Raw genomic sequence first — 27,272 nt, forward strand, 5'->3', positions numbered from 1 at the left:
TGAATCTGTTTTTCTGTTTTTCTGCCAGTATTCCATTAAAGTGTGTGTGTGTGGGCCCTGAATCTGTTTTCTGCCAGTATAGACCTAATCAGGCAGAGAGGAGTTCAGGTGTGTGTGTGGGGAATGGGAACTGTATAGAGCCACAATCAGGCAGAGCAGGAAGGTGTGTGTGTGTGTGTATGTGTGTGGGCCTTTTCTGCCAGTATAGAGCCACAATCAGGCAGAGAGGAGCGTGTGTGTGTGTGTGTGTGTGTGTGGTGGGGCCCCTGGGGGGCCTGCATTTCTGCCAGTATAGAGCCACAATCAGGCAGAGAGGAGTGTGTGTGTGTGTGTGTGTGTGTGGGGTGGGGGGGGGGGGGGCTGAATTTCTGCCAGTATAGAGCCACAATCAGGCAGAGAGGAGTGTGTGTGTGTGTGTGTGGGGTGGGGGGGGGGGGGCTGAATTTCTGCCAGTATAGACAATCAGGCAGAGAAGGGTGTGTGTGTGTGTGTGGGGTGGGCTATTGAATTCTGCCAGCATAGAGTGGAGAAGATGGAGAAGACAAGGTTATTGAACCAGGGCAGACTCTTCAGCGTTTGCACAGCAGGTCCCCATCACAGCTAGATCCCCATCAGACTCAGCCCAGGAGCCATATCAGGGCTGAGGTGCAGTTTGATGATGACCTCTGTGTGTGTGTGTGTGTGTGTAAAGCAATGTAAAGGCAATGTAAAACAGGGTAGGTAAACCACAGACTCCTGTGTGTGTGTATCCTTGGAAATCTCCTTGTTTTGTAACAAATGCAGATGTAGGGTGCTTTGATGAAAGCAAAGTTAGAAGGTCAAACTTACTGTAATTATTTTATTATAATTATTTATTATATTATTCCTTGCCTGGTTGATGACTATGTTTCCTATTCTGTCTATTTTTCCTATTCAGTCTCATTTCAAATATTATTTTATGGAAAACATGAACAGTGACCCAAACTGTTGAACGGTCATGTGAGTGCAAAGACCAAGACCTCTGCCCTGTGACTGAGGGTTGCCATGGCGAAGGGTCATGAAAACAACTAGTGCCCAGCCTTGAGAGCTTCTGTCTACCATGGCAACCGACATTCATGGACATGGACTGTAGTGTGTGGAGTGCTTCCTAGAATGCTGTAGGTATCAAAAGTCCATGGGTCAAAAGAACAAACTGACCAAGGAGAGCCAGTCCTCTCTGCATGCGTGTAGGCGTATGAGCATCTCGTGGCGTCCAGGAATTTAGAACTGAGAGATAGGGGCATCTTCTGGGAGTTAAGTATAAGTATATATACTTTTTTGATCCCGTGAGGGAAATTTGGTCTCTGCATTTAACCCAATCAGTGAATTAGTGAAACACAAACAGCACACAGTGAACACACAGTGAGGTGAAGCACACACTAATCCCGGCGCAGTGAGCTGCCTGCTTCAACGGCAGCGCTCGGGGAGCAGTGAGGGGTTAGGTGCCTTGCTCAAGGGCACTTCAGCGGTGCCTACTGGTCGGGGCACGAACCGGCAACCCTCCGGTTACAAGTCCAGAGTGCTAACCAGTGGGCCACGGCTGCCCCCAGTTCTCTGCAGTGAGAGTGTAGAGAACTCTTAGAGTAAACAAGCCCAGTCCTAGAAAAGGGTTGATTGTGGGTGAACATCAATAAACACTCTGGATATTCTGTCTCTTTAGTTTAAACCCTCTTAGATAGATAGATAGATACATACTTACTTACTTACTTACTTACTTACTTACTTACTTACTTTACTTTTACTTTCTTTCTTTCTTTCTTTTTTCTTTCTTTCTTTCTTTCTTTCTTTCTTTCTTTCTTTCTTTCTTTCTTTCTTTCTTTCTTTCTTTCTTTCTTTCTTTCTTTCTTCCCTGTGAGGGCAGAGTTGAGTTTTTGAAAGAGTGACTCCTATTCCTATACTGCACACCTGCAAAAGAATCCAGTAGTGCACTTAGTTCCTTTGGACATAAATACACAGTTGTTCTAGTAACCACACATACATTTGATCTAAATATTTAGGAAATGGGGAATGGAACATTGTCAGAATAACTGATGCTTTATCAAAAAGATGTTGATTAATTCATTATTCAGACATATTTTACTACATGAAAATGCATGTGGTCTTTAATCTAGACCACAGCATTAAAGGTGCTGTAGAACACAGGTTCTAGGCGGTTCTCTGATGCGTGTTTACTCTGGGTCCTGCCACTCTTGACCACAGCATTAAAGGGCCTGTGGAACACAGGTTCTAGGTGGTTCTCTGTTCCATGTTTACTCTGGGTCCAGCCACTTGAGACCACAGCATTTAAGGTGCTGTGTAAAACACAGGTTTGAGATGTTTTCAGGTGGTTCTCTGTTCCATGTCTACTCTGGGTCCAGCCACTTGAGACCACAGCATTTAAGGTGCTGTGTAGAACACAGGTTTGAGATGGTTTCAGGTGGTTCTTTGTTTCGTGTTTACTCTGTGTCCAGCTACTCCTTACTGTGCTTTACCCGGTGAGATTAAGCTACTGGTGTGTTTATTGTTCTCCAAAGGCAGTCAGCGACGCAGACGACCTTATCTGTCGTCTGTTTGGGGTAACGCACACATACACACACACACACACACACACACACACACACACACACATGAATACAGACACAACATGGCGCTCAGCAGGGTTGTACTCGCTCTCTGGATCTATAGCTCATGGTTAGGTGAGTTGAATTTCATGTTGATAAAAACAAATCCACCCTGCTTGAATGTTCAGGGGGGTATTCCAAGTACGTGGTTTAGTGACAAACCTGGTTGAGTTAACTCAGAGTAGGTGGTAAACCTCCTAATAGAAGAGCTGTATGGCTTCATTCTCCTACAAAACAATGCCAGGGCTCTTGTTGTAGGAGGTTTACCACTTACTCAGAGTTAACTTACCCAGGTTTCTCACTAAACCACATACTTGGAATACCCCCCTGGTCATTTATGTGATTTTTTTCTATATCTTGGTCACATGTAGGTGTTTGAAACTGTGCTGCTCCTTCTTGCGTATCTGTTGTGTTGGGGCGTGTGAGTGTGAGTGTGTGTGGGAGTGTGTGTGTGTGCGTGGGAATAGGGGAATGTGAGGCAATAACTTTTAAAGTGTTTTGAGGGCTCTAATGAGTAGAAAAACGCTCTTTAATGTAGTCAATTTGCCATCTTTGTGTTTTTTGTAGGTGTTGTCTTGTGTACATCTGTGTAGTGTTTATATATTATGTAATTTATGTGTGACTGAGTTTGTATTTGCATTTGTATGTTTTTCTGTCATATACTGCTTGTGTTCGCTACACCACTGCTGGGTTGTTTACACCTGCTGAGTTGTTTACATTTGTGTTGTGTGTTGTTTATTTGGGTTGTTTATACCCGTGCGGTGTGTTGTTTATGTGTTGTGTTATTGTGCAGGCGTGTGCTGGTCGGCGGGACCTTCAGTGAAAAGCCCGGTGTACGTGCAGGAGGGAGAGGCCGCCGAGCTCTCCTGCACCTACCTCACCAAAGGAGATCCCAAATTCACCCTGGAGTGGCGCTACGCCCCCCCAGGAGTCCCTGCCATTCAGGCTAAAGACGTGAGCAGACAGGAGAGTGTGTGTGTGTGTGTGTGTGTGGGAACAACATGGAGAAAAACTGATGCTGAGGATGTTTTTTAGATTTAACATAAGTGTATTTATTTCTTTTAGGATAATGTTGTTAGATATGCTTTTTTGCCGTCTTAGTCTGTCCTGTTGTTCTTTAGTTAGTTATGTGGGAAATATTCTGTATGAAAGAAAAAAGAAAAGATATCTGTACACTGTCTTGCATGCTCCCAGTTTAATGGTACAACATTTCGACCACTCAGTCCTTCGCCAGGTACATACGAAGACCTGAGTTATGTACCTGGCGAAGACCTGAGTGGTTGAAACGTACCATTAAACTGGCAGCATTTAAGACAGTGTGCGGATATCTTTTCTTTTTTCTTTTGTATTGGCTAGTGTCCGGCACCTGTTGAATTTTATAGACGTGCGTACATTTCTACACAAAGTTTTCTGTATGGACTCAGCATGGGTAGAAGCCAGAGACTAATGTCCATTGTGGGACCATGAAGTGCATGTTGAATGTCGAGTCTCTCCTTTCTGCAGGTGCTGTACTACGACGGGCAGCTCTACAAGCAGCAGCTGTGGGACAGCAGGATGTCCCTGCTCCAGTATCCCCCGTCCAACGGCGTGGCCTCGCTCAGGATCCAGAAGGTTCGGCTGTCAGACGCGGGCATCTACATCTGCGATGTGAAAACGCCCAGCGACTGGACCAACAGTGGCCGGGGCCTCATCAACCTCACTGTGCTCAGTAGGTTCTGGAGCAGAGAGTGGGCCACCTTGTGTGTGTGTGTGTGTGTGTGTGTGTGTGTGTGTGTTGTTTAAGTGTTTAAGTCTGACAACGGCCGGGGAATCATCAACCTCACTGTGCTCAGTAGATGCTGGAGCAGAGAGCAGGCCGTGGTGTGTGTGTGTGTGTGTGTGTGTTTAAGTGTTTAAGTCTGACAACGGCCGGGGAATCATCAACCTCACTGTGCTCAGTAGATGCTGGAGCAGAGAGCAGGCCGTGGTGTGTGTATGTGTGTGTGTGTGTTTGTCTCATAGGCCTGGTATAGTCCTGCTTTGTGTCCCGCCCATCGCACGCAAATGTGCATGGAGGAGCATACCACCAAAGATTGTTAAGGCGGAGCAAGATGTTTCATCAGGAGCCACTTCCGGGAACCCGGATCGCACGAGGGGGGGGTCAAAATCCCCCTTTATGCAGAGCAGAGGCAGCGACTGCTCCATTGAAGTCTATGGGCATAGCTCAGAATTTCACCACATATGCTAAGGTCTTGGTTCTATAGAGTTAGGAATGTGAATTTCGGGCACGTTTTCATGATCCTCAAACCCTTCTGAACATTTCAGGTACATTTTTAGCATTTTTGAGCATTCCAGTCTGGAGAAAATCAACCTTATATCAGGTGTCGCCCGGTTATTTATGCAGCTGCTGTTGGCGGTTGCATCGAATGCGCTCAAATCAATCGTCATCGACCGCCTCTTTATGCAGACAGGATTCGATCCCCATTTTGGCCCATAGACATGAACTTCTGACGGGGAGTATCTTGCTCCGCCTTAACAATCTTTGATGCCACCTCCTTCAGTCTAAGAGACCTGGTGCTCTTTACAGGCTTCTTTTCTTGCCCTTCTGCCCTGCAGCGCCGCCCTCTTGGCCAGTGTGCCAGCTGACAGGTAAGACCTACGTGGGCAATGACGTCACCCTGCAGTGCCAGAGTGCCACAGGGAACCCCCGACCCATCTACGCCTGGAGCCGAACCAACCACCAGGTCCTACCGCAGAACGCCGTCACAGGTACAGACCGGTTAGAGAACATACAGACCGGTTAGAGAACACACAATCCTGCTGAGAGAACACACAGACCAGTTAGAGAACACACAACGCAGATAAAGAAAACACAGACCGGTTAGAGAACACAGGAAACGGTTAGAGAACACATGGTTTCTGAGTGCTGCTTTAATGCATAAGGCAATATCTCATAACTCATTGAAGCCTCTTAGTATCGGTAAATAAGAGAGCTTAATATAGAGCCAGCAATCACACCTTATCTCTGGCATGTATGTTTGCCAGTCAGTGAGTGAGTAAACATGGCAGACATTCCTCTCAGGAGCAGATTAGCCAAATCAAAAGCCCAGTGTTTGCTCACGTCCTCAGCAGTAACCTCACAGGGCACAGGGCCTGAGACTCTGCTGTTGATGAGGAACATTTCTGTTTCTACTGTGGTTTATAATGCAAGTTGCGTTGGCAATTTTAAAGTCTGTGAGAGTAATTGTTTCTAGTGTAGCTAATTGTGAAAGTTGTGAGAGATGGTTGGTGTTGACAGTCAAGGCTGTATAAGTGTTTCTTCTATTGTTGGTTGTTATAGCTGTGTGTGTGTGTGTGTGTTTGTGTGTTTGGTGTTGTTGATAGTCAAGGCCGCAAAGTCAATGTTGGTTGAAATGGTTGTGTGTGTCTGTGTCTGTCTGTGTGTGTGTTTGCCAGACCAGATCAGCGGCTCCCTGGTTCTGCGTAACCTCTCCATCGCCCTGGCTGGCACCTACATCTGCACCGCCTCCAATGAGTACGGCCGCACCGCCTGCAGCCTGACCATCTCTGTGTCCTGTGAGTATCATCACAATCCCCTAACACACACATACACACAACATCAAAGATCATACACACACACACACTTCCACAGAACACACCATACGCACACTGTCATAGGACACACTTCATGCTTGGTCCATCAGTGAGTGTTCAGAGTTATTCTTTGTGCTTGGTCCATCAGTGTAAGCTTGTAACCCTGAGGTCTGGTGTCCTTATTAGCTCTGTTTATAAATCCTGTTTCTGAGTCCAACCTCCTGTCTTCCAGACGTGGGCACGGCCGGTGTGGTTGGTGGAGCCGTGATGGGCGTGTTTCTCGTCCTCTTGCTACTGGGGGCTCTTGTGGCCTGCTTCCTGTGGAGGAGGAAGAGGCGGTCCTCCAACAAGCTGCAGAACGGGCAGAGGTGACACACTTCTCCTTCACAACTCGAGAAGTCGGATATTTACAACGTGAAATTTTCTAATTGCATTCCAGACAAACTCAGAAGCTGAGATTTCAAAGTCACTTTTAAAACTCATCTACCTGACTTTAAATCAACACAATGCAGTTCTTTTACCTTAAAATAACAGCTTCAAACTCAGTCTGATGCTTCATGGACTTATAATATGGACAATGAATTCTCTGATATTGCCAATGTGCACCTGGAATGCTTGATATTACATTATGTAACATTGTTGATTGACTAGCATCATGATCCTTATAGTATTTTGGACTAACTGGGTACCACCTTCATATCAATGCCCCATGGCGTCAATATTCAAGTCTCTAAAAGGCCTTCCATATGACACCAAGGGGCATAGATATGCATTCTTCCGTGGTGTTTCTGTAAAGTTGCCGAGTTGCCTGGAATGCAGCGTCTAACTAGATGCGTCAAAGCAGGGCACATCTGAAATAGCAAAACATTCTATGGAAAAAAGCTTCTGCACAGCACTTAACCTACAGGATTAACCCTATAGGCTTTTGGACTATTTAGTTCCTCTAAAAGGCGATTCAGGAGGGCTGACCGAGGATTTGGAAGAAATCCCACAGCCAGAGCTGAGACAATATAGATGCCTAAATGCCTTATTACTTATTAGTATATGAATTCTACTTCACTACTACTGTAGATGGCCAGGGATTTGAAGTCCCCTCACCCTGAAGGATTAAAGTATTGCCACAAATAATATCAGCAACTTAATAATAAATATTGATCTATAAAAAAAAAGAAATTGAAAATGGTTTCAGGACAAAATCCCATCCATTGAACTGGCCCATCTAGAGTGCATCTAAGCTAGTGTTTGTTATGTGTCTGTGTGATGTGTGTGTTTGTGTGTGTGTCCAGGCAGGTGAACGGGGACCCTGCTGAGGTCTACCTGACAGGCACCTCAGAGTCCCCCCGCTCCAAACTCCCTCAGGACAGCAAGGACCCTCCCGGGCTGAAAGGGTCTCAGTTCAGTCCACTGGTGTAGGAGTCAAATCACACACACCACATCCACAGGCCTGGCTCATCTAAAGAGGGTTTTACTTCTGTCTTCTGTTTGTGTAGCAGTTTGTATTTCCACAACTGTTTTTATCACTGAAACTGTCTCCTTACTGGTATTGATAAGTGATACTTTATTGCTGTTTTCATTATATACTGTTTGTTATATTTTCAAATTAAAAGGTCACATAACCTGAGCACTCCCGTTTCTTATTCAACCAACCCCAAACCCCAGTAGAGCATTCGACATGAACTACATCATTCAACTATCTAACATAGTATACACACACACATCATTTAGCTGTCTGGTGCAGTACGCACACACACATTTGATTGTGTACTGGAGGATGCTTCACTGAGTGCTGCTATATTTTCTCTTATCTGCACCAGCCTGAGTGAGTGTGAACACCACTACCTGCACACACAGATGGAGCCATAGAAAGCAGTCTGCTAAGTGTGGTCACACGTGGTCACACACACACACACACACACACACACACACACAATTCACGCGCAGATATATTGTCTGATCCTATGTCTGATTCATCACTGTGTTGGAGCCAGGTCCATGTTCTCTGCAGTGATCTTTTGCTGTCTTTGCGAGTTTCACTTCCACGGTCCACACTGATATGAACTGGATTGTGTACCAGGAAAAGCAGCATGACTACCAGGAGGTCCAAACAACACAGTTATGTCATCTTTATCCATTTATTTATTTATGTGTGTGTGGGTGTTTAGTACAGACATGGTCAGAGTCATAGACTATACAGTCTATGGTCAGAGTCCTATCCCCCCTGACTGGGCCACAGCAGTTCTCCCTGGCCAATATACTGATATGCTGTAATGTCGCTGAGTCCCTTCCTGGGGGTTGTAGTGATCGCTGGCAAGTGTCCATGGTGACCTTTGCAGCCAGGGGAGGGGAGGTGGTGGGGCTGACCAGGGCAGGGCAGGGAGGTCGTGGCATTACACACGGATGTTGCACTCATCATTGGAAATGCAAATGGAAAATCTTTTTCCTCATCTCATGTACCTCTGAGCCTTTCGCTTAAGCTTAAATCGGGATTAACAGGGGGACAAGAAGCGAAGATTTGGTAATATGATGACTCTGTCTGTCTAAGCCACACTGCCCCCGGTGCAACCGTAACCATGGGAGCCAATGGTGCAACCGTAACAAGGAAGCCCATCTCAGCATGGCTATCAACATGTCCTCTCAGGACTTCTCAAGTCTCTCTTATCAGTAAAAGTAAGGCATTCGGATGTACAAGGCATTTATAAAACATTAACCGACACCACAAGGAGAACAGAGAGCATAGAATAATAACAGAAGTTGGAGTGTTACTTCATATACAATTTAAAAAAACTATCTGACATTTTTTAAATAATCTCAAAAATCCCTAGAAAGACCTGAACTAAGCCTACTCGAACACCTCTAAACCTTAGAACACACAAAGCTGAGGTTTTGCTGGTGGGTCCGCTCCAGACACTAACAGATTAGTACATTTCACACACACACACACACACACACGGGTAGGAATGCTACACTGCAGCAGGAAGTTGTGCGTCTAGAGTGCGGTCCCTCAGCTGAAGGATGGAGCTGGTGGTGGTTTACATCATGAGTCCGTCAGCAGACCTCTGGCAATGATCATCCGCATCACCTCATTGGTTCCTACAGGAGACACACATCAGCCTCACACCACTGGCTTGCTCACTTCTGCTCACATTTTGACAGAAAAAAAATCTCTCTCCTGATGTTTGAGTGAAATTAGAGGTATGTGTGTGTGTGGCGAAATTACCCTCCAGTATCTGGTGGACTCTGATGTCTCTCATAAACTGCTGGACGGCGTAATCCTTTAGGTAGCCATAGCCGCCGTGCATCTGCAGCGCCTGGTTACAGATCTGGGAACAGAGAGGAGGTTCAGTAGCCTGGTAATGCCCACCTAGAATCTCCCTTCCGTGAGATACTAGCCTCACTCAACAATACACTAATGTTTCCCTCACACACCAGAGAGAGGTAGGGCCAATCAGAGAGAGGATGACACTATAGTTTCGAAATCAGGAGTGGCTGTGGTAAATGGTAGTAGCAACGGCAGAGTCAGACCATCCGCACCTACATGGATTCAGTACAATGGGTGTGGAGCTAGAATTGATCTCAGATATTCACCAGAAAGGGGCTGAAATGTAAATCATTTGGAATAATGCAGCAGTGCAGCCCTCACCGCGAAGCACTCGTCGGTGGCGAAGAGTTTGGCCATGGAGCAGAGGGCCACAGCATCGGGCCGGTTCTCCTGCAGGGCCTTGGCCGCCTCCCGCACCAGCAGACGTGACGCCACCAGCTTAGTGGCCATCTCGGCCAACTTGAACTGCAGGAACTAAACACAGAGGGCATCACAACACTGCAGTGTTACCGCGGCTACATGTGTAATTACACCAGCTTAGTGGTCATCTTGGCGATAGGAACCACAACATCACAATGTCATCTTGGCCATAGGAACGACAACATCACAATGTCATCTTGGCGATAGGAACCACAACATCACTAGGGCAACATGTGTTCACACTAAGCTAACAACAACATAAACATTATTACACCGCCATGTGGGCATAATTACAACTACAGCAACATTAGTATATCACCATATGGATATTAATGAGTTAAAATGGAACGACTTGATCATGGACATGAATGCAAAATAAAGTTTTGTTATTACGCTAAAATAACAATATATTTGAGTGTGAATAGTTCTTACACTGTAAATTGTGCAAAAGTTTGTACCAACGATCAATTAAAAACTTGTAGAGATTCTCACTACCATATGTCTGTGCCTGACTGCATGGTGCACATTTCCCATGTTCCTTACCTGATTACTGGACAGCGGCTCTCCAAACTGCTTGCGCACACATAGGTGGTCTCGAGCGAGCTGTACACATGCATGGGCAGCCCCCAGAGAACACGAAGCTGAAGGAACATACACACACACGAACACACAAACACACACACACACATACTCTAAGCCAGGACTCAACAAGGAAGGATAACAAACATCAATGGAGGATCAAAAGAGGATCTAAACAAACTCAAAACTCAACTCTTTCCTCTAGTTAGAATAACTGAATAACTGCCCTCAGCACTGAGGGTGTAAATTTCAACACTGACAGAGTCGCTCTTCCATTTTGTTGACATAGTGGTAAGGTCAACTTTAAAGGACACACAACATATTAATCTTGTCTGTAAATAACCTGAAGTTATTGCATGAGATTACAGGGTGAAAATATACTGCTTTCAAAGTCAGTTTTAGTAATAATTAATCAATCTAAATAAATAATTGAAAGTCAACAAATGACATGTTTCAGACTCAGATCAGACGCATGACTGGTTACCACCAAGCTTTACAGGTGTTTGTTTTCCCAGAGATTCGATGTCACGTCAATCAGACGAGTCTCTTTTATTACATGAACTGATCTGTACACTAATTGAGGCCTGTGTGTAGAGACACAGATCGCAGACTCTGAGTTACTCTAAGCCGTGTGCACCCAAAGAGACTCACTCACAAAAGACAATAACTGGACCACACACATGACTGGACCACAGGCATTTAGAGGTAACTGAGGTCAATGGTGCACCACAAACCAAACAAATTCATGCTTAAAATAAATTAATATTACGCTACAGGTATGTATCCTCCATAAATCTGTAGTTTAACCCACACAGTGTAATAACCTGAAGGAAGGGGGCTTTGAGTGACCTTTTCTAAAGGGGTGAAGACAGGAGACTGCATCAGTGCTTCACACAACCGCAAGCAGCAGAGCTTACTGTTCCACCTAATACAAAGCTGTCGTTTATTTCATTAAACTTTCATATTACGCTTCTCTGTCTCTGTAAGGAGTAAGTGTAATAAACGTCACTGTTAAGTGAAAAGTGTGTGGAAGTGTACTTCATACGGACACTGATGACCGATAGACATAGGGCTGAATGAAAAAATCTGCAGTAAGTGAACTGGGGTTGAGACTGTAGCACTCCCTCCATGGTCCTAATTGGTCCCTCCACTCGGCGGCCATATTGCAACACACTTTGGGCACATATCGGGCATCTATTCCGGGCAGAACTGCGCGTGCGCAAGACTTCACAACACCAACCTTGCTCCAGCCACACATGATTGGTACAATGTATTCACAACACACAACATGATTGGTACAATGTATCTGTGGCCAAACTTTTGGCCTGGAAGGGTTGGGATGTGTGTAGATAACTGCCATATTGCCATTATGAACTAATCCCATGCATTTCTATGGAGGATTTTTCCTTTTATTTTGTCTCCTCATTAGAAAATCTTTGACTGCAGTCTTCACAGTCGTAAGGATGACCAGGACTTCCTTGAGTCAGTCCACTCAGGTAGAAAGGAGCAACTCACCAATATTGATGCGCCCTCCGTTCAGCCCCTTCATGGCGATATTGAAGCCTTGACCCTCGGCGCCGAGCCGGTTGGCTACTGGGACGGCACAGTCCTCAAATATCACCGCTCTGGTTGGCTGGGAGTTCCACCCGACCTGATTGGGCAACACTGGGCTTTAGCAAGGAGAACTGAAAGCATTCTTTCAGAACGCTGAACTAACTAACTTATGCCCCCTGGTGGGCATCTTAAAAACCACATGACAGCATAAATACTCTTGACTTGACTGACACATACATAGAGTGAACTAATCTTCTCAGACAGTTAAGCCTGATCTCTGCAGAGATTAACCAAGTACATACATTGTTTTGATATAATTCAGGTTATTGATCCCTGACTTCCCCCCAAATGATCCCCGTCTGATTAGATAATTGATCCCATCTTGTGCCCCAGTCCCAACATGACTGCCTTAAGGTTTTTGCCCCTCTGTGCCCCCCCCCCTCGGTTCTCCTTCTGTTCCCTGTTCCCTCTGCCCCCCACCCCCCTCCCCTCCCATTGGGTTCCCCCTTGGTTCCCTCTCCCAGTTCTCACCTTCTTCTCCTTTTTGCCAAAGCTGAGTCCCGGCGTGCCCTTCTCCACCACCAGACAGGAGATGCCCTTGGCGCCCTTTCCTCCTGTGCGGCACATCACTACGTACACGTCTGTGTCCCCTCCCCCGCTGATGAAGGCCTGGACAAGCACACAACACAGACCAGCACCGGCCAGAGGTCAGAGGTCACAGCTACATTTAATCATCTGGCCGACACTTTTACACATGGACTTACAACAAGGGATGTATTCTATCGGCCAGCAGCACTCAAGGACAAAAATAAATCAGAAGCAATAAAAAGTTAGATAGAAATACAGCTTCCGTGCTTAGTCAGCAGATTTAGACTAGATTTTTTTACAGACGTGAAGAATAACTAACAGTCATTTGAACATTTGCGCTATGAACTTTTAAAGGGGCACTCCAGCACTTTTTAACCCTGTTGTCCAAGGTAAGTCACGTAAGTTAAAAACAGCTGGAGATTCCCTTCAACTGTTAAAATGCCATGAAATAAACGCGTCCCACCACAGTACCTTGGAGCCGTTGAGAACATAGTGGTCTCCTTTCAGCTGAGCACTGGTCAGCAGAGAGGCCGCATCACTCCCGCTGCCTGAGGGCACAAAGGGGTCGTTACAAAGACGCTAGAGGAGTGCTGGGCTGCCATTTCCTCCCAGTCCTGAGCCAATGTTCGTAACTACAGCATGCACCAACGGGAGACAAGGGTGACCCACAAACAATAGCTAGGAAATGCAATGACCCCTGATGGCCTACAGTATGTGGAACATGTATCATGCAAGTACTCAGGTCAGGCTTACCAGGCTCAGTTAGACAGTACGAGGCAAACTTGTCCATGGTGCAGAGTTCTGGACAGTACCTCTCCCTCTGTTCTGTGTTCCCAAACGTATCGATCATCCAGTTGCACATGCTGTGGAATGACCAACATAGAGTTACAAACCCAGTCTGTCAATCATAAAATCCAGTTACACATGCTGTGGAATGACCATAGAGTTACAAACTCAGTCTGTCAATCATTCAATCCAGTTACATATGCTATAGAATCAGCTCACAGTTACAGCTCTCTGTCAGTCATGGTGGGATGCTCATGTGGCTTTACCCATCATGCCATGCTCCTCCTACCCCCCTGCACGATGATCAAGCCTGACCTCATTCAGACAGACAGCACTGCGGAGAATCTCATTCAAAATGCATTGCACACCCAAACTACACTTTGTCACCCCCCAAAAAAGTGCTTCTGTTTAATAATTTATACATTTTGGATGGCACTCTTCAGGACATAAACTGGCCTGCTGCGGTCAGCATGTCTGAGGGATCTCGGCAGCGTGAGTCAGCGATGAATGATGGTGTTGATTTTCCTCGTAGCTGAGAGGAACCTGAGAGATGTGTGAGGGTAAGAGGCTCACTTGTGAATGCTGATGTACGCCGTGGTGCTGACGCAGCCTGTAGACAGGGCCTCGAAAATGACCGTGGTATCCAGTCGGGAGAGGCCAGAGCCGCCCACCTCCGGCTGCACGTAGATCCCGCCGAAGCCCAGCTGTGCTGCCTTACGCATGCACTCCACAGGGAAGATCTCCTACACACAGCAGGGAGCACAGGCTTTTTTACATGTCAGCAATCAAATAGATGATCTCCAGTAATTACTTTGAATATGTTTTATGTAGATTTGTTTTTCTTAGTGTGGTTTGTGATCTGACTTGATTTGTGATAACATGTTTTTTTTTCTTTCTGACCTTCACATATAATTGGTACAATATGGGGTTCTATATGCAAATAATAATTAATATAAATCAAATAGTGAAACATTCACACCTTCTCGTCCCATTCGATCATGTGTGGTGCCATTTCATTGGCTGCAAAGTCAAACGCCACTTTCTGAAATTCCTTCTGTTCGTCTGTGAGACCCAAGGATGCTGTGGAACAAGAGAAGTTGACTTTGGGATACACGTGCTGCCAGCCTGCCACAGACATTCAGAGAGCAGGCTAGGACAAGCTTATTGGACACGTTTATGGGGTAACATTGGACTCTAGTCGTCTTGCTTTTAGAAAGCAGTTTTTTTTTTCAGACAGTGGGCAGACAATTGCCTGATTTAATGTCATCTAATCATAAGACACTTTAAGGAAATATTGATCATCCGCGTCAAAGACCCACCCCCAAACTGAATGGCTGGTTCTTTATCACGTGACAAGCATGTATGAAAAGAATACACAACTTGCATGCACCCGCAGTAAACAGTCTGTAGATTAACCTTCAGATGAAAGATGAGTATGACATAACATTAAAACGAACAATTACGTGTTAAAGGAGACAGAAGACATGCCTTTAAAGGTCAATGATGACTGTCTGAAGGTATTTCGGGGTAACAGCTAAATTCTGCCTGGCCGTCCTTAGGCCTACTGTTGGTCTAGCATTTTTATTTCAGATTACAGAGATTCTTTCCCACACCGCAAACGAAAACTCAACTGTAAACTGTATAACGATAGCTTTTAACCACTGAGGAGGACATATTAACGATCCACAACGTCACATTGTAGGCTAGCGATCTTCATTCATTCGATCAAACTGATCTATCCATGACCTAACATTGTGTGACGATAACAAATATTAAGTTGACGTTACATTGTTGCACATCAAAGTTTTAGGCTAAGTTACACAAGGTTTCTGATGGAACCTAACATCCAGACGTTGACAATCAGATCATTTCTGTGCAATCAAAGAAGACCAATAAAAATCATTCATATTGTTTTTTGCAAAACTCACGATCGATACACGATGCAATTCCTCGTCTCGGTATCCTATTAAAAAATAAACGCCGACTTTTGCAAACACAGGAGGTTAACCTGGAAAATCTCGATAGTGTCCCAACGGCCGCCATGATGATTTCGGCTGTTACAACACATCACACTGCTTATGGGTAATGTAGTTTTGTCAGGAACCGTGTTATGTCAGCCAGAAGCTACGACTTAACTAAGCGACTACGCATAAACGTCAGTGAAATCGCGTGATTAGACAACTTCGGGAATATAAATACTGCAAGCTCGTGTTGTCTGTCTTCGTTTTATATCAGGGTGCAAGGCAACGCAAGCATTAGATGAGCGACCATAATATTGCGCAATCGTCATACAGCGCGGGAAAAGAGGGTCACAGGTACAGGACAGATCTCATCTCATTCAGACTTGCATCCCTGAAAGTCCGTATCAAAAAGACGTGACAGGCAGTCCTACGAGTCCTATTCGAGCCATAGCTGACCAACTAAACCTCAACTGTTGACACCAGAAACATGCCCCCAAGAAAAAGGGCACGTGGCCCTAAAAATACCACTAAAGGTAAGTTCAAACAAAAATGTGGAAAGAAAAATCACGAATGAAGGGTTTTTTTTGTAGACTACCGCTGTTCAGTGACTATTTTCCCATGTTAGCTGTCCAACCTGCCTCAGACAACGAGGACAATTCTGATACACCTATTCAGAGGAAAGGCAAACGGAAAATAGCAACTGCGAGCAAGTCCAAAGGGAAAGTTGCGAGTTCTGATGTTAAAGACTCACCTGGCAAAGCATCCTACTGTCACTGGCTGATGAAGTCTGAACCTGAAAGCAGATTTGAGAACGGGATAGATGTAAAGGTACGTAGCCAGACATGTGTGCATGGGGACCTAAATGTTGAGATTTGCTGCACAGAAAATGCTTGCTATAAATATTTATATTTCTGTTTCAAGTTTGGAATAAAAGATTTAAAGGCCCTCCCCGATCAGACAGGATGCTGGGATGGCGTCAGAAATTATCAGGTAGGGAGAATGACTGAAGACTGGCATCCCCTTGCTGCCTGCCTATGTGACATGTTACAGACTACTGTTGCAAATCAGGTCTGAAAAAAGCCAGCTATAAGTTTTGCTTTTGCTTTTTATTTATATACATAACATCCGACCACAGGTGTCCTTAAGTGAGATCAAACAAAAAACGGTTCTGTTTACTGAAAATGGCTGTTGTGTTGTCTTCAGGCTCGTAACTTCATGCGGGACATGAAGGTCGGTCAGCAGGCTTTCTTCTACCACAGCAACTGCAAAGAACCGGGCATTGCAGGCCTCATGACGGTGAGCGCGCCACTGACACCAGCTGGCCTTGGGAAAGGATTCAGGCTGGGAGCTGGAGCACAGTGTTGTCTGCTGTTACTGCCCGTCATGATCTGTCTGGTCAGGGCATTGATCTCTGATTTGTGTTCATTGTTCTAGATTGTTAAAGAGGCCTATGTGGACCACACCCAGTTTGACAAGAAAGACGTGCACTACGACGCCTCGAGTAAACCGGACAACCCTAAATGGAGCATGGTGAGAACTGATCTATGTCCATGTCTGGAGACCACAGCTGGTTGGGCAGCACATTCCTGAGACCAACACCCTAGTGCAGTGTGTCTCTATTTTAGTTCAGAAGAACCGGGTGTTAAGTCTCACACCTATTTTAGTTTTTTTAGGCAGGTGTGAGGTGTGTGTGTTCGCTGATGACGTGAGCTGTGTGTTGCCTGATGGTGTACTAAGGTGTGTGTTGTTGCCTAATGGCGTAAGGTGTGTTCACATCTCCGCTCCCTCAGGTGGACGTGCAGTACGTGAGGATGCTGAAGCGCTTCGTGCCACTGGCCGAGCTGAAGAAGCTCCATCAGGAGCACCGGGCCACAGGCGGCCCTCTGAAGGACATGGCACTCTTCACCAGAGCCAGGCTGTCTGTGCAGCCGCTCACAGCAGGTCAGTGCTCTGCCTACACTGGCCCCTCAGGCCTTAACTTCTCAACAAGGCTCCTACCTGCCTGTAGTGTTAAAAACAGAGGTTTGGCACACCAAAGGTCAAACCAAAACGCAAAGGCACATCGACTTATGGTTATTGATTATGTAATCATGTATGTAATGTGTATGATTAAGTATCATACACAATATTATTTTTTTCTCTACAGTGTCCATGGGCTAAGATAGACACGCACATCAATTGGCATAATGCTCATACTGTATGTTGACTGAGCTGGGTGGTAGATCTGTAGTCTATTAGACTTTATAATAACCACTTTATGACTACCTACAGATCAAAACGAGAAGCGATGGTTCCATGCTATCCATGTGGGGTTACATGCCCACCAAATTTCGTGTACCCCGGTCTTTCAGTGTCCCGGGAATCCTTGTTGGTGTATGGTCACTAAATGTACACATAAATTATTTTATTGTAAGGCCCCCCATGAACGAAAGTCCATGAAACTTGGCATGCATTCAGAGGGTGTAATAATGATCCTACACTTTTAATTTTGTGCCGTTTTGACCATGTCAGCCAGAGATATTGTGATGAAAATTTTTTTTAATTTTTAACTAGGTGGCGCTATACATGAAATAAGTGGTAATGGGATAGGTTGACATGCCCCCTTAAGACCAACATACAAAAAAAAGGTGGACCTCCTAGGCCCTACGGTTCTCGAGATATTCACAGAAAACTGTCTCCGGCCACCTACAGGCCAGTTGGTGTATAGTAACATAAATTAATTTATTGTGTGGCCCCCCATGAACGGAATTCCACGAAACTTGGCGTGCATTCAGAGGGTGTCATAATGATCGTACACTTCAAATTTCGTGCAGTTTTGACTATGTTAGGTCACAGATACCTGCGATTATAACGCCTCATTTTTACTTTTTTTGTGTTTGACTAGGTGGCGCTATACATGAAATGAGTGGTTATGGAATGGGTTGACATGGCCCTTTGAGATCAACATACAAAAAAAATGGTCCTCCTAAACCCTACGGTTCTTGAGATATTCACAGAAAACTGTGTCTGCCCTACCCTCCTTTCGGGGGGTCCAGTCCAGCGGGGGGGCTACAGATCAAAACGGAGGTTCCATGCTATCCATGTGGGGTTACATGCCCACCAAGTTTCGTGTACCCCGGTCTTACAGTGTCCCGGGAATCCTTGACGGAAATTTGGACGCTGCGCGGCGGTCATAATTATATATGGAGTATAACTGAAGAAATGAAAAAGATGTTAGACCAATAGTGGCAAAATATTGGGCAATTTGTCTGCAACATGCCAACCGACCGCCAGAGAACCGATGAGCAAAATGCCAGCGGGCCGCGAGATCTGACCCCAGTGGGCCGCCAGCTTCTTGCTATCTGGGTACTACACGTTAATTGCAAAAGCTACAAATAATTGTGCACAGTTAATTTAGTCACAGTTCTGACTAATATATTAAATTCACCCTCCTTGATTATGCCACTTATGTTAGGTAAGTGTGCGTAGTGCATAAGTGGCACAGAAATTCTGATTGGTTAGCTTCAGTCTGTCGGGCGTGCTCACCAATCAGGGGTGGCACAAATGAAAGACATTTGGAATATTGAACTGAATCAATAAACATTCAAAAATCAAAATAAGCAAATCACAATATCTGTCAGAAAATCACAATTAGATATTTTCCCTAAATTGTGCAGCCCTACTACACATCCAATTGAACTATACATTTTCCAAAACCATACTTGCTAACTACCAGTAAGTTGGCAACTTTGTTAGTTGCAATGCAATTTTCCAATTGCCAACCAATTAAGTTGCTAACAGTTTAGCAACTATGGTTTTGGGAAATGCACCCCAGTACTATATGCCTATATGAAGGTAATTAGTGACCCCTCTGGATGCAGACTGAGAGCAGAAACAAATAAATATACAGGCCTATCATAATTACCATAGGTTCACACTTTTGTTGATCTTTCTTCTTTCAGAGGAATTCAATTTTGTTTTGAGTTTGGAAGAGAAAGACCCACTCTAAGACTACTACACAACTACTGAACAGAAACAAACCAGTTACATTCTGGACACTAAGAAGATACTATACAATGAGGACTAAGTATTCTATATTGTTTTATATTTAATAAAGTTTTCTGTAGTTAACCATGTGTACATTGGACCTTTATGCTGCTGGATGCTGCTGTTCCTCTGGTGTGTTTTGAGCACCATGTTGGTCTGTGTGATGCTGTGCGGTGTAGCTTGCATGCTCAAAGACACGTAGGACACAGGCTTGGAGTTGACAGGTTAGAAGTTTATTTGACCAGAAGGATTCTCAGACCTCCACACAGACAGTGGGCAGCAGAGCCTCACTGCAGCGAGAGACAACACACTCACAGAGCCATGTTACACACTCTCTCTCTCACACACTCTCTCTCTCACACACACACACAGACACACACACAGGAGCAAAAGGTTATATATGTGATTTAATAAATGCTCTCTTTCTTTCTCTCTCTCTCTCTCTCACTCACACACACACACACACACACAACCACCAGGAGACTGATCCTACCTCCAGTCTGAGGCGACTGGTCTAGACTCTGTTAATTCTTAAGACTGGACACATGTACACATAATTCATATTAGAATACTGTCAACAGTAATCAGTAAAGTACGTGTGAGAGCGTCTCGTCTCCTCTGTGCTTTCCGTATGTGTGTATGTACGGTAAGAAAAGTGGAAATGGATTGCAAAAACAAGCGCAGTGAGTAGTAGAAGCATCATGATTGCTTTTTTTTTTTTTTTTTGCTACTTGCTCTTGAAGACAACACTCGACTCCTATGGCAAACAAAAGACCTTTCTGTCAGGGAGGAAGAAAGGTCCTAGCAGAATGTACTGGATTTAAAAGACAGATTTAAAAGACCAAGAGGTGAACAAAATAGTAGATAATTTTTTCTTTAAGTATTCACATATGTGTGTCCAGCTCTACACAATATTCAAAGCCCTAGTCCCGCAGAAAGTTAGTTAACTGACCCAGGACCTTGAGAAGGGTGTCTGGGAGACAACCCTCAGGTCATGGTCAACATGTTTGTTTCCCAGTGCAGATTCGCACGGAATGGCCACCGAAGAGTGGAAAAGGACAGCAAAGCGTACTTAAATTGTTAGTGCAAAAAAAAAAACATCTTTAAAACGATGATTATAAAGGTCTGAGGGGAATGCAGGGGGAGATACATTTGTTTTAATAGAATGGAATGTTTAAAAAGAGAATGCAACATCTCTCTCTCTCTCCTACAATCTGAGGGGAGGTTAATGGCCCAAGTGCACGTGGAGTTAACTTATCAAAAATATACTATACATTGCAACCGATACGTGACAAAAGAAAAGGTTTGATCAATTTAGAAGCGTGCTGTTGAGTACCACCCTCTTGTTTGTTTGTTTTTTTCATATGTTGCATATTTTTCTTTTTTTTGGATCCATGTAGTACAAAACTAAGCTCACATTACAAAGAACTTCACTTCATCACCTGAGAGGCCCACACAGGCTGTTCCCTGTTAGCTATTCCCACACGGCCTGCCCCCTATAACAGCTCACTCCAGGCCGGCTCTGGTCCCGCAGTGTGACTTCAGAGCCTTTCAGGAGTGAGCTGTTATGTGGGGCTGTGACTGATTTTCTCTGATCCCTTTTGAAGCAGCTAGAATTACACAAAACTGGAAGCTACCAGGACAGTGACGACGTTAGCTGAGATGAGGCTGCCCGACTGGCCACCGAGACCTCTCTCTCTCTCTCTCTCTCGGGCGCCTGCTCCTCGCCTAGCTGCTGTCCTCCTTCTCCTCTTTCGGTTCCGGCACTTTCTCTGAGCTGGAGCGGTCTGAGCCCTCGAATCTCTGTGAGGCTATGGTGGCCTGCTGGGACATACTTCTCCGGACGATGTCACCTTTCCTCCAGAGGGTGATCTCCTGTGGGGAGGAGCAGGGCAGAGATACTAGTGAACAAAGCTAGAAACAGAGCTACTCATGGTGGAATGAGGCCCAGGGGAGCTAAACACCCTTTCAACTGCATAAACAAACATGTGCGTTCCTGAGGCATTTCCGTTGGCACAGAAAACAACATTGAACTAATGGTAAGTTGGCAACAAACAAAATTTAAAAACGAGTTTTAAAGTCAACACTTTGTAGAGCATTATGCTAAAGCCCAATTTATCTGTGTTGGTTTTGAACGTTTCAACCAGAAGCCCTCTAGGAACAGATTGAAAGGGTCTATAGCACAGCACTGACACCTCCCAAGGTGGAACTGTTCACACTAGGAACGATAACTATAATGATGATGGCAAAAAAGCCTTGTTGTAAAATGACGTACATAAACTACAACAGTAACAACATGAAGAACAATATCGTTGGGGATCACTTTCAGAGTGACTTTGAGAATGATAAAAAGCTGACAAGTGACAACCAATTAGAATCCATCAAATATTAGACATCATATCTATCAACACAAGGAGACTTCCCTTACTGTTGGTCAGTATAGATGCTTGTTTACTTATAGTTAGTTGTCTTTACTTTTATCGATTTTTTTTTTTATTTCCCTTTGATGATTATTAAAGTCTATCTATCTATCTATCCATCCATCCTGGTGTAAACTGTCCTGTGGTGGGCTATACAGTAGCAGAGCACTGCCCATCACACTTCAGTAAGAGCTGTTCAACTGACCCTCCAAGTCACTGGGTCAGTACTGTGAGAAGCAGAGGCCTGGACCAAGATGCTGAGCAGCTGGGGTTGCCTATTACACAGCTGGGGTTGCCTATTACACAGCTGGGCTAGTTAAGATGATAATTACAACGCAAGCCAAACATACAGCCACTGGGACAGGAGAACCTTACACACTTTACATCTGGCTAGTTGTAATGAAATTCCTGCTAACAACGGGTCCTGTGTTATGACAGTATGATTCTGAACAGGTCTAGAACACTTTCTAGATAGATACAGAATTAATCTTGAGGGAAATTTGGGATTTCCTTCTTTTCCAATCATTCCATTGGCCACTATGATATATGTTACACACACATTACATTGGGCACTGATACTGTATATTACATTGGTCACTGTGGTATGTTACATTGCCCACTGCACTGAACTGAGAGGCGGAGAGCGTACCTGCTGCTTGAAGTAGCGTCTCTCCTCCTCGTCGATGAGCACCAGGTTGAGGTAGTAGCGAACGGAAAACTTCTTGTTGATGTCCCTCATGGTGGGAGTCATCTCATATCCTGCCAGGAATAATCGGATGGGAATCGATTCTCCTGAAACACAAAATAAAAAGGTAATAAATGAATTAATTAGTCCATAAAAATGTAAAATGAGCACTGAGTTTTTGAAGGCAGGCTTACAGGCCAAGCCCAGTTAAAGCTCTGATCAGTTACAACATAGAGCCCTGTTCGAGGTCACCAAGTACTCGATGCTGCCTACCTTGAGCTATCCTGCTAGTGACTAGGCTACTAAACTATGTTATAGGGGCAGAGTTTAGACTGTGTTTGTGCCTCTTAACAGACTCAAAGTTACAAATGCTGTGCAACATGAACAGGATTCTTGCGAGATTCCATTATGCGAGACAACTATTTCCCTCCGTCACTTCCTGTAAAGTCCAAACACTAGATTTATACTGTTTCTCCTTTAAGCTCTTGAGTTGGAGGGCTTTTTCATTAAGGGGTTTTGTTTGCACACTGGGAACCTTCTTTTGGGTTCAAAGATTTGGCTGTACTCCTCCTGTGGCGCTAGTTAATCAAATGAGTCACTTGTGTTGTGTGCCTTGGCTTACAGTACATGTGGTTTATTCAGCTAGCAGTGTGGCGCAGCTCACAGCGTGTCAGATATAAGTACACAGATGATTTCCTGACTAGGTGGACACGCGGTGTGAATGACATGGATTAAATTACATATTTTCAAGCAAAATGGCAAATGCAAGCAATTCTAATCCTAAGCCAAGCCGGCACAGTCTCACTCTGCTTTCTAATGAGTATGCAAAGGTTTAATGGCAGCCAGAGTTGTTTCTTTGTTGTTCTTAAATCCAAAGTCGTTTTCAGTTTTTAATAAAACATGCCTTCTTAGCTTGTGTTGGCACATCAAAGCCAAGTCATCACAAAGGTAAGAATATACTGTAAATTATGCAAAATATGTGAAGCGTTTCCAAAGCACTGGAGGGCAGTGTACATACACCTACATTTACACACATATGCATACACATACACACACTAAGAGGCAGACACACATATACACAGACACACACACCCACAATGTGTTCCTCTACACCACACAGGGTTTTAGGAAGTGGCTAACTCCAATCAGGGGGCATTAAAGGTCTGCCATATGTCCTCTGCTCACTGTCGACGAGGCGTGGTGTGTCATATGACCTGGCGAGCTGTGCCCGATGCCCTGTCTGGGTCCAAGCCCATCAGAGTGCTGCCAGGCGAGAGAGCCATGTGCACCCCCTCTCTTTTACTCGGTCGCCTGGAAGACAGTGTGCCATGATCCCAGGCTTTTACGAAGGCTGCTCCAGGTTTACGGCCCTTTATGGAGGCCTCCTCACTACAGTTAGGCAATAAACTAAACTACTCCATCACGTGAGGCCCAGGAGTCTTAAAAGCACATGATCCACTGATATCTAACATTTCTGTGCTTATAGAGTCCTCAAGAACACATCAGACATTCATACTCATACACTTAGTCACTCAGTTAGCCTGCTCTGAAACTATTAGCATTACAGGCTAAACCAATGCAATTACGCAACCACATCTGGGGGATTGTCACCTGACTGGCTAACTGCTACGGCAACTGCATTAAAGACCAGTTTGACAAGAGTGAAGCTCCTCCACAGAGAGGGCTGCTGCATTTTAGCAATAACATGTTCGAATGATAAACCAGCTGAAGAGCCCAGGGATCAGAGTTCAAATTGCACTCACTTTCTTTGCAAACTTCCTTGTCGACCAGTACATTACTATAAAATACACCTATGTTTACATGGGAACCAAATTTTACATGTAGAAGTTGCAAAAGGACTTGCGGACAATGCAGGGAAATCCTCAAACTCAGATGTTCTTTTACACAGTGAAAAAATAACAGACTTGGAGCCTCATTTTTACCTCGGACAGGTGCGCCATCCATAATCTCATATTTGGCGATGGTGTCGTTCTCATGATACACGCTGGGTCCCGTTCCCGTGGTTTCCCGCTTGATGATGTCAATCTCCATGTGCTTGATCTTTATTCTCACTAGCAGGAAGTAGATCTTCCCCACAATCACATCCTTCAGGTGATACCTGAGTTTGGAAGACAATTTAACACACCACATCTCAATGGTTTCAGTCTAAAGTGTTCACATTTCTAAAACGGATAGTTCCGGTCCTTGATTAGGATTGGCTGAATTCGTGTTCACCTAGACCGCATTTCGTTCTATATTACTGCGCTACCATAACTTCATACAGAAGTTAAAGTAGCTGTGTCTCGACGTTGCTTGGAAACAATACAGTATATTTCTTGGCGGAAGAATGATTATCTATGAATAAATTGTTACATTTCTCATTGCAGTTCCTTTATTTTATGGAATCTCTAGTAACTGTTTTAGAAAAGCAATAAGCTACTCGAGTCCGTAGGTTAAGGGTCTTAGGCACTTCAATAGCGTGTCGTGCCTAACAACGCCCCTTAGCTGTTCTAAAATCAGTGTGGTCTCTCGGGGCTTATTGCTTAAATCTAAAGCTGATGATTTATGGTTGATGTAACAGTGTAAGAGAGAGGCCGTACTTGGACTTGTTGTACTCAAACTCGATGTGGAGGCAGTCTTCGATGCCCACCTCCATCTTGATGGAGGAGTTGAGCTCAGGGTACGTACTGAGCGTGTGCACCACAATGTCCATCTCCTTACTGACGTCATTCAGTCTTCTGCTGATGGTGGCACGCAGGAAATACCTGAGAATCACACAGAAAACAGCACACCTGAGATAACAGCAAACAAACACACCTGAGAAAGGTGGACTTTTCACTACCGGCATGGTGAGGGGGAAGAGACCCAGATGGCTATTCCATGCCGATTAGTGATTTAGTGACAGATCAGGGTAAGTTAACACATAAAGTGGTAAACCTCTTAATAAGAGTCGCATAGCTCTAGGACTTTACCACAAACCCTGAGTTAACCCCAGTTTTAGCACTAACCCCCCCAGTTCCCTCATGTACAAACACAAAACACCATGAAACAGAAACAGGCCAAAAAGGCAGTAACTGGTTGGTTCTCAATGGCTTGACTGCACCAGTGTGGTGCTGTGATGGATTTGTCAGCAGGAGAAGGGGGAGTTCACTGGTCTCACCTCAGCTTGACGTTCTGGCCAGTGTAGGTTTCATACGGCTTCTCCACGTGAGTGAACTCAAAGTCAAACGACTGCGAGTGCGACAGTTCACCAGGTCTGGCGAGATCTTTCACCAACGACACAAACTCGTGATGGTTTCCCCTGTCATAGTACAACTCTGAAGACACACATACACCTCAGGTCACTGACGGGAATAATCACAAATACAAACTGCAAATTTTTACATTCCAAGCTAAAGGGAAATGCTGACCATGTCAAAGCACTGGGGAAGTTGTGGGTGATTTATAACACACACACACACACACACACACACACACACACAGCCAAAAAGGTTAACTTGGGAAATGTTTTAACAGGCAAGAGTCTTCAGTTAGGAAACAATGCCATCTCAAGTAATTCATTCCTGTAGCCTCTTTTTTTCAGGGCAAACCTTTGAAGACATGTTTCAAGGACATGTCGTCTCTAAGCGATTAGAATAGTCTACTACTAGTAGATATTCAGAGGAATTCAATTATGATTCAGCATGTTTTAAATCTGTTGAAGTGGCTGATAGTTATTTTGTCTCAATTTATTCAAATGTATTTATTTATTCAAAATGACTGGTCCTGAAAAGTCAGGCAAAACACATTGAAGATTAATACTTAATATTAATACTAAAAAATATTTGGCTGAAAGGACATACTCTTACCTATTTGTCCAATAAACTCGATTTTGATACCATAGTGCTCGAGTCTTTTTCCTGGATTTTTGAGAGTGACGTTCACTTTTCCGCTCACTGTCTCTCCGTCGTAGAAGAGAAAATATTTGTCCTTCTTCCCATCCTCGGTCTTGTGCTCTGCTTTCTTTCTCGTTTCGGCGTCATTTAGAACAATATCTACCTCAGCACTCTGTCCGAAGCCGAAGAAACTCATAACGGAGAACTATTTCACCTACGAGAGACACAAAATGGTTTCTAATGATTTCAGTTGGTATATCAGCTGCTCTGCTATCTCTCTCTCCCAGCAAAGCATTAACTTAAAGGAAACCGTGATGTCCTTAACAAGCACTTAGGTTAACAGTTACCTAGCCAACTGTTAGCGTTAACGTTACTGTAAAATGATCGGCGGTTCCGTGCTCTTTGAAGCAACTGCACAATTATAACCGTAATATAGGTTAACTTAAATGTAATTAATGTTTAGCTGTTAGCTGTTACAGTGCAGTCCTTAAATGATCTTATTAAGCTAATGTCGCCATGTTCTTGTGTTTTCTGAATTTCAAATGTTTTCTAACGTTACCTCCACCATTTCTGTCCTTAATTTACGCTACACATTGTAAAGCAAACACATGCGTTATTTGAACAAGGCAACCTATGATTAGCTTTGTAACTGCCAGTGTTTTAAACCAACCTTTATTTTGTTTCACAGAACACCGATTGTATTTATAAACTTGTCAGCTGCCAGTATCCAACCCACCGATGTGAAGTGAGTGCGTATTCAGTTTACTTCCTGTTGGGTAGAACAAAATCCACGTTTTCTTCCGGTGGACAAACCCGCGTCACATGTTAAAGGGCCCTCCCTCTCATTTGCATGTTCAATGCAAGTAAA

The 27,272-nt window shown here is 44.5% G+C and overlaps 4 protein-coding genes across 4 annotated transcripts; 2 read left to right on the forward strand and 2 right to left on the reverse strand.

The window, feature by feature from the left end:
- Positions 1-3,317: 3,317 nt before the first annotated feature.
- Positions 3,318-7,793, forward strand: LOC125309310 (V-set and immunoglobulin domain-containing protein 2-like). The gene is made up of 6 exons (XM_048266130.1): positions 3,318-3,572; positions 4,122-4,326; positions 5,214-5,366; positions 6,054-6,173; positions 6,424-6,559; positions 7,478-7,793. Exons 2-6 carry the CDS (start codon positions 4,173-4,175, stop codon positions 7,602-7,604), a joined length of 690 nt encoding a protein of 229 aa, XP_048122087.1. The 5' UTR covers positions 3,318-3,572; positions 4,122-4,172; the 3' UTR covers positions 7,605-7,793.
- Positions 7,794-8,483: 690 nt separating this feature from the next.
- acad8 (acyl-CoA dehydrogenase family, member 8) lies at positions 8,484-15,551 on the reverse strand. The gene is made up of 11 exons (XM_048266131.1): positions 15,366-15,551; positions 14,417-14,517; positions 14,011-14,180; positions 13,405-13,514; positions 13,123-13,199; positions 12,595-12,732; positions 12,025-12,160; positions 10,474-10,571; positions 9,832-9,984; positions 9,409-9,511; positions 8,484-9,281 (listed from the first exon to the last, which is right to left on the reverse strand). Exons 1-11 carry the CDS (start codon positions 15,478-15,480, stop codon positions 9,226-9,228), a joined length of 1,257 nt encoding a protein of 418 aa, XP_048122088.1. The 5' UTR covers positions 15,481-15,551; the 3' UTR covers positions 8,484-9,225.
- A 47-nt stretch (positions 15,552-15,598) lies between these two features.
- thyn1 (thymocyte nuclear protein 1) lies at positions 15,599-19,508 on the forward strand. The gene is made up of 7 exons (XM_048266132.1): positions 15,599-15,931; positions 16,024-16,226; positions 16,320-16,388; positions 16,602-16,694; positions 16,833-16,928; positions 17,189-17,339; positions 19,340-19,508. The coding sequence occupies exons 1-7, from the start codon at positions 15,886-15,888 to the stop codon at positions 19,384-19,386; spliced, it is 705 nt and encodes a 234-aa protein (XP_048122089.1). The 5' UTR covers positions 15,599-15,885; the 3' UTR covers positions 19,387-19,508.
- A 1,407-nt stretch (positions 19,509-20,915) lies between these two features.
- Positions 20,916-27,169, reverse strand: vps26b (VPS26, retromer complex component B). The gene is made up of 7 exons (XM_048266133.1): positions 27,075-27,169; positions 26,378-26,618; positions 25,690-25,846; positions 25,130-25,294; positions 24,473-24,648; positions 22,494-22,636; positions 20,916-21,299 (listed from the first exon to the last, which is right to left on the reverse strand). Exons 2-7 carry the CDS (start codon positions 26,598-26,600, stop codon positions 21,153-21,155), a joined length of 1,011 nt encoding a protein of 336 aa, XP_048122090.1. The 5' UTR covers positions 26,601-26,618; positions 27,075-27,169; the 3' UTR covers positions 20,916-21,152.
- Positions 27,170-27,272: the final 103 nt, after the last annotated feature.

Source organism: Alosa alosa, chromosome 16, assembly GCF_017589495.1.
Source record: "Alosa alosa isolate M-15738 ecotype Scorff River chromosome 16, AALO_Geno_1.1, whole genome shotgun sequence".
In the NCBI taxonomy this organism is placed as follows: Eukaryota; Metazoa; Chordata; class Actinopteri; order Clupeiformes; family Clupeidae; genus Alosa; species Alosa alosa.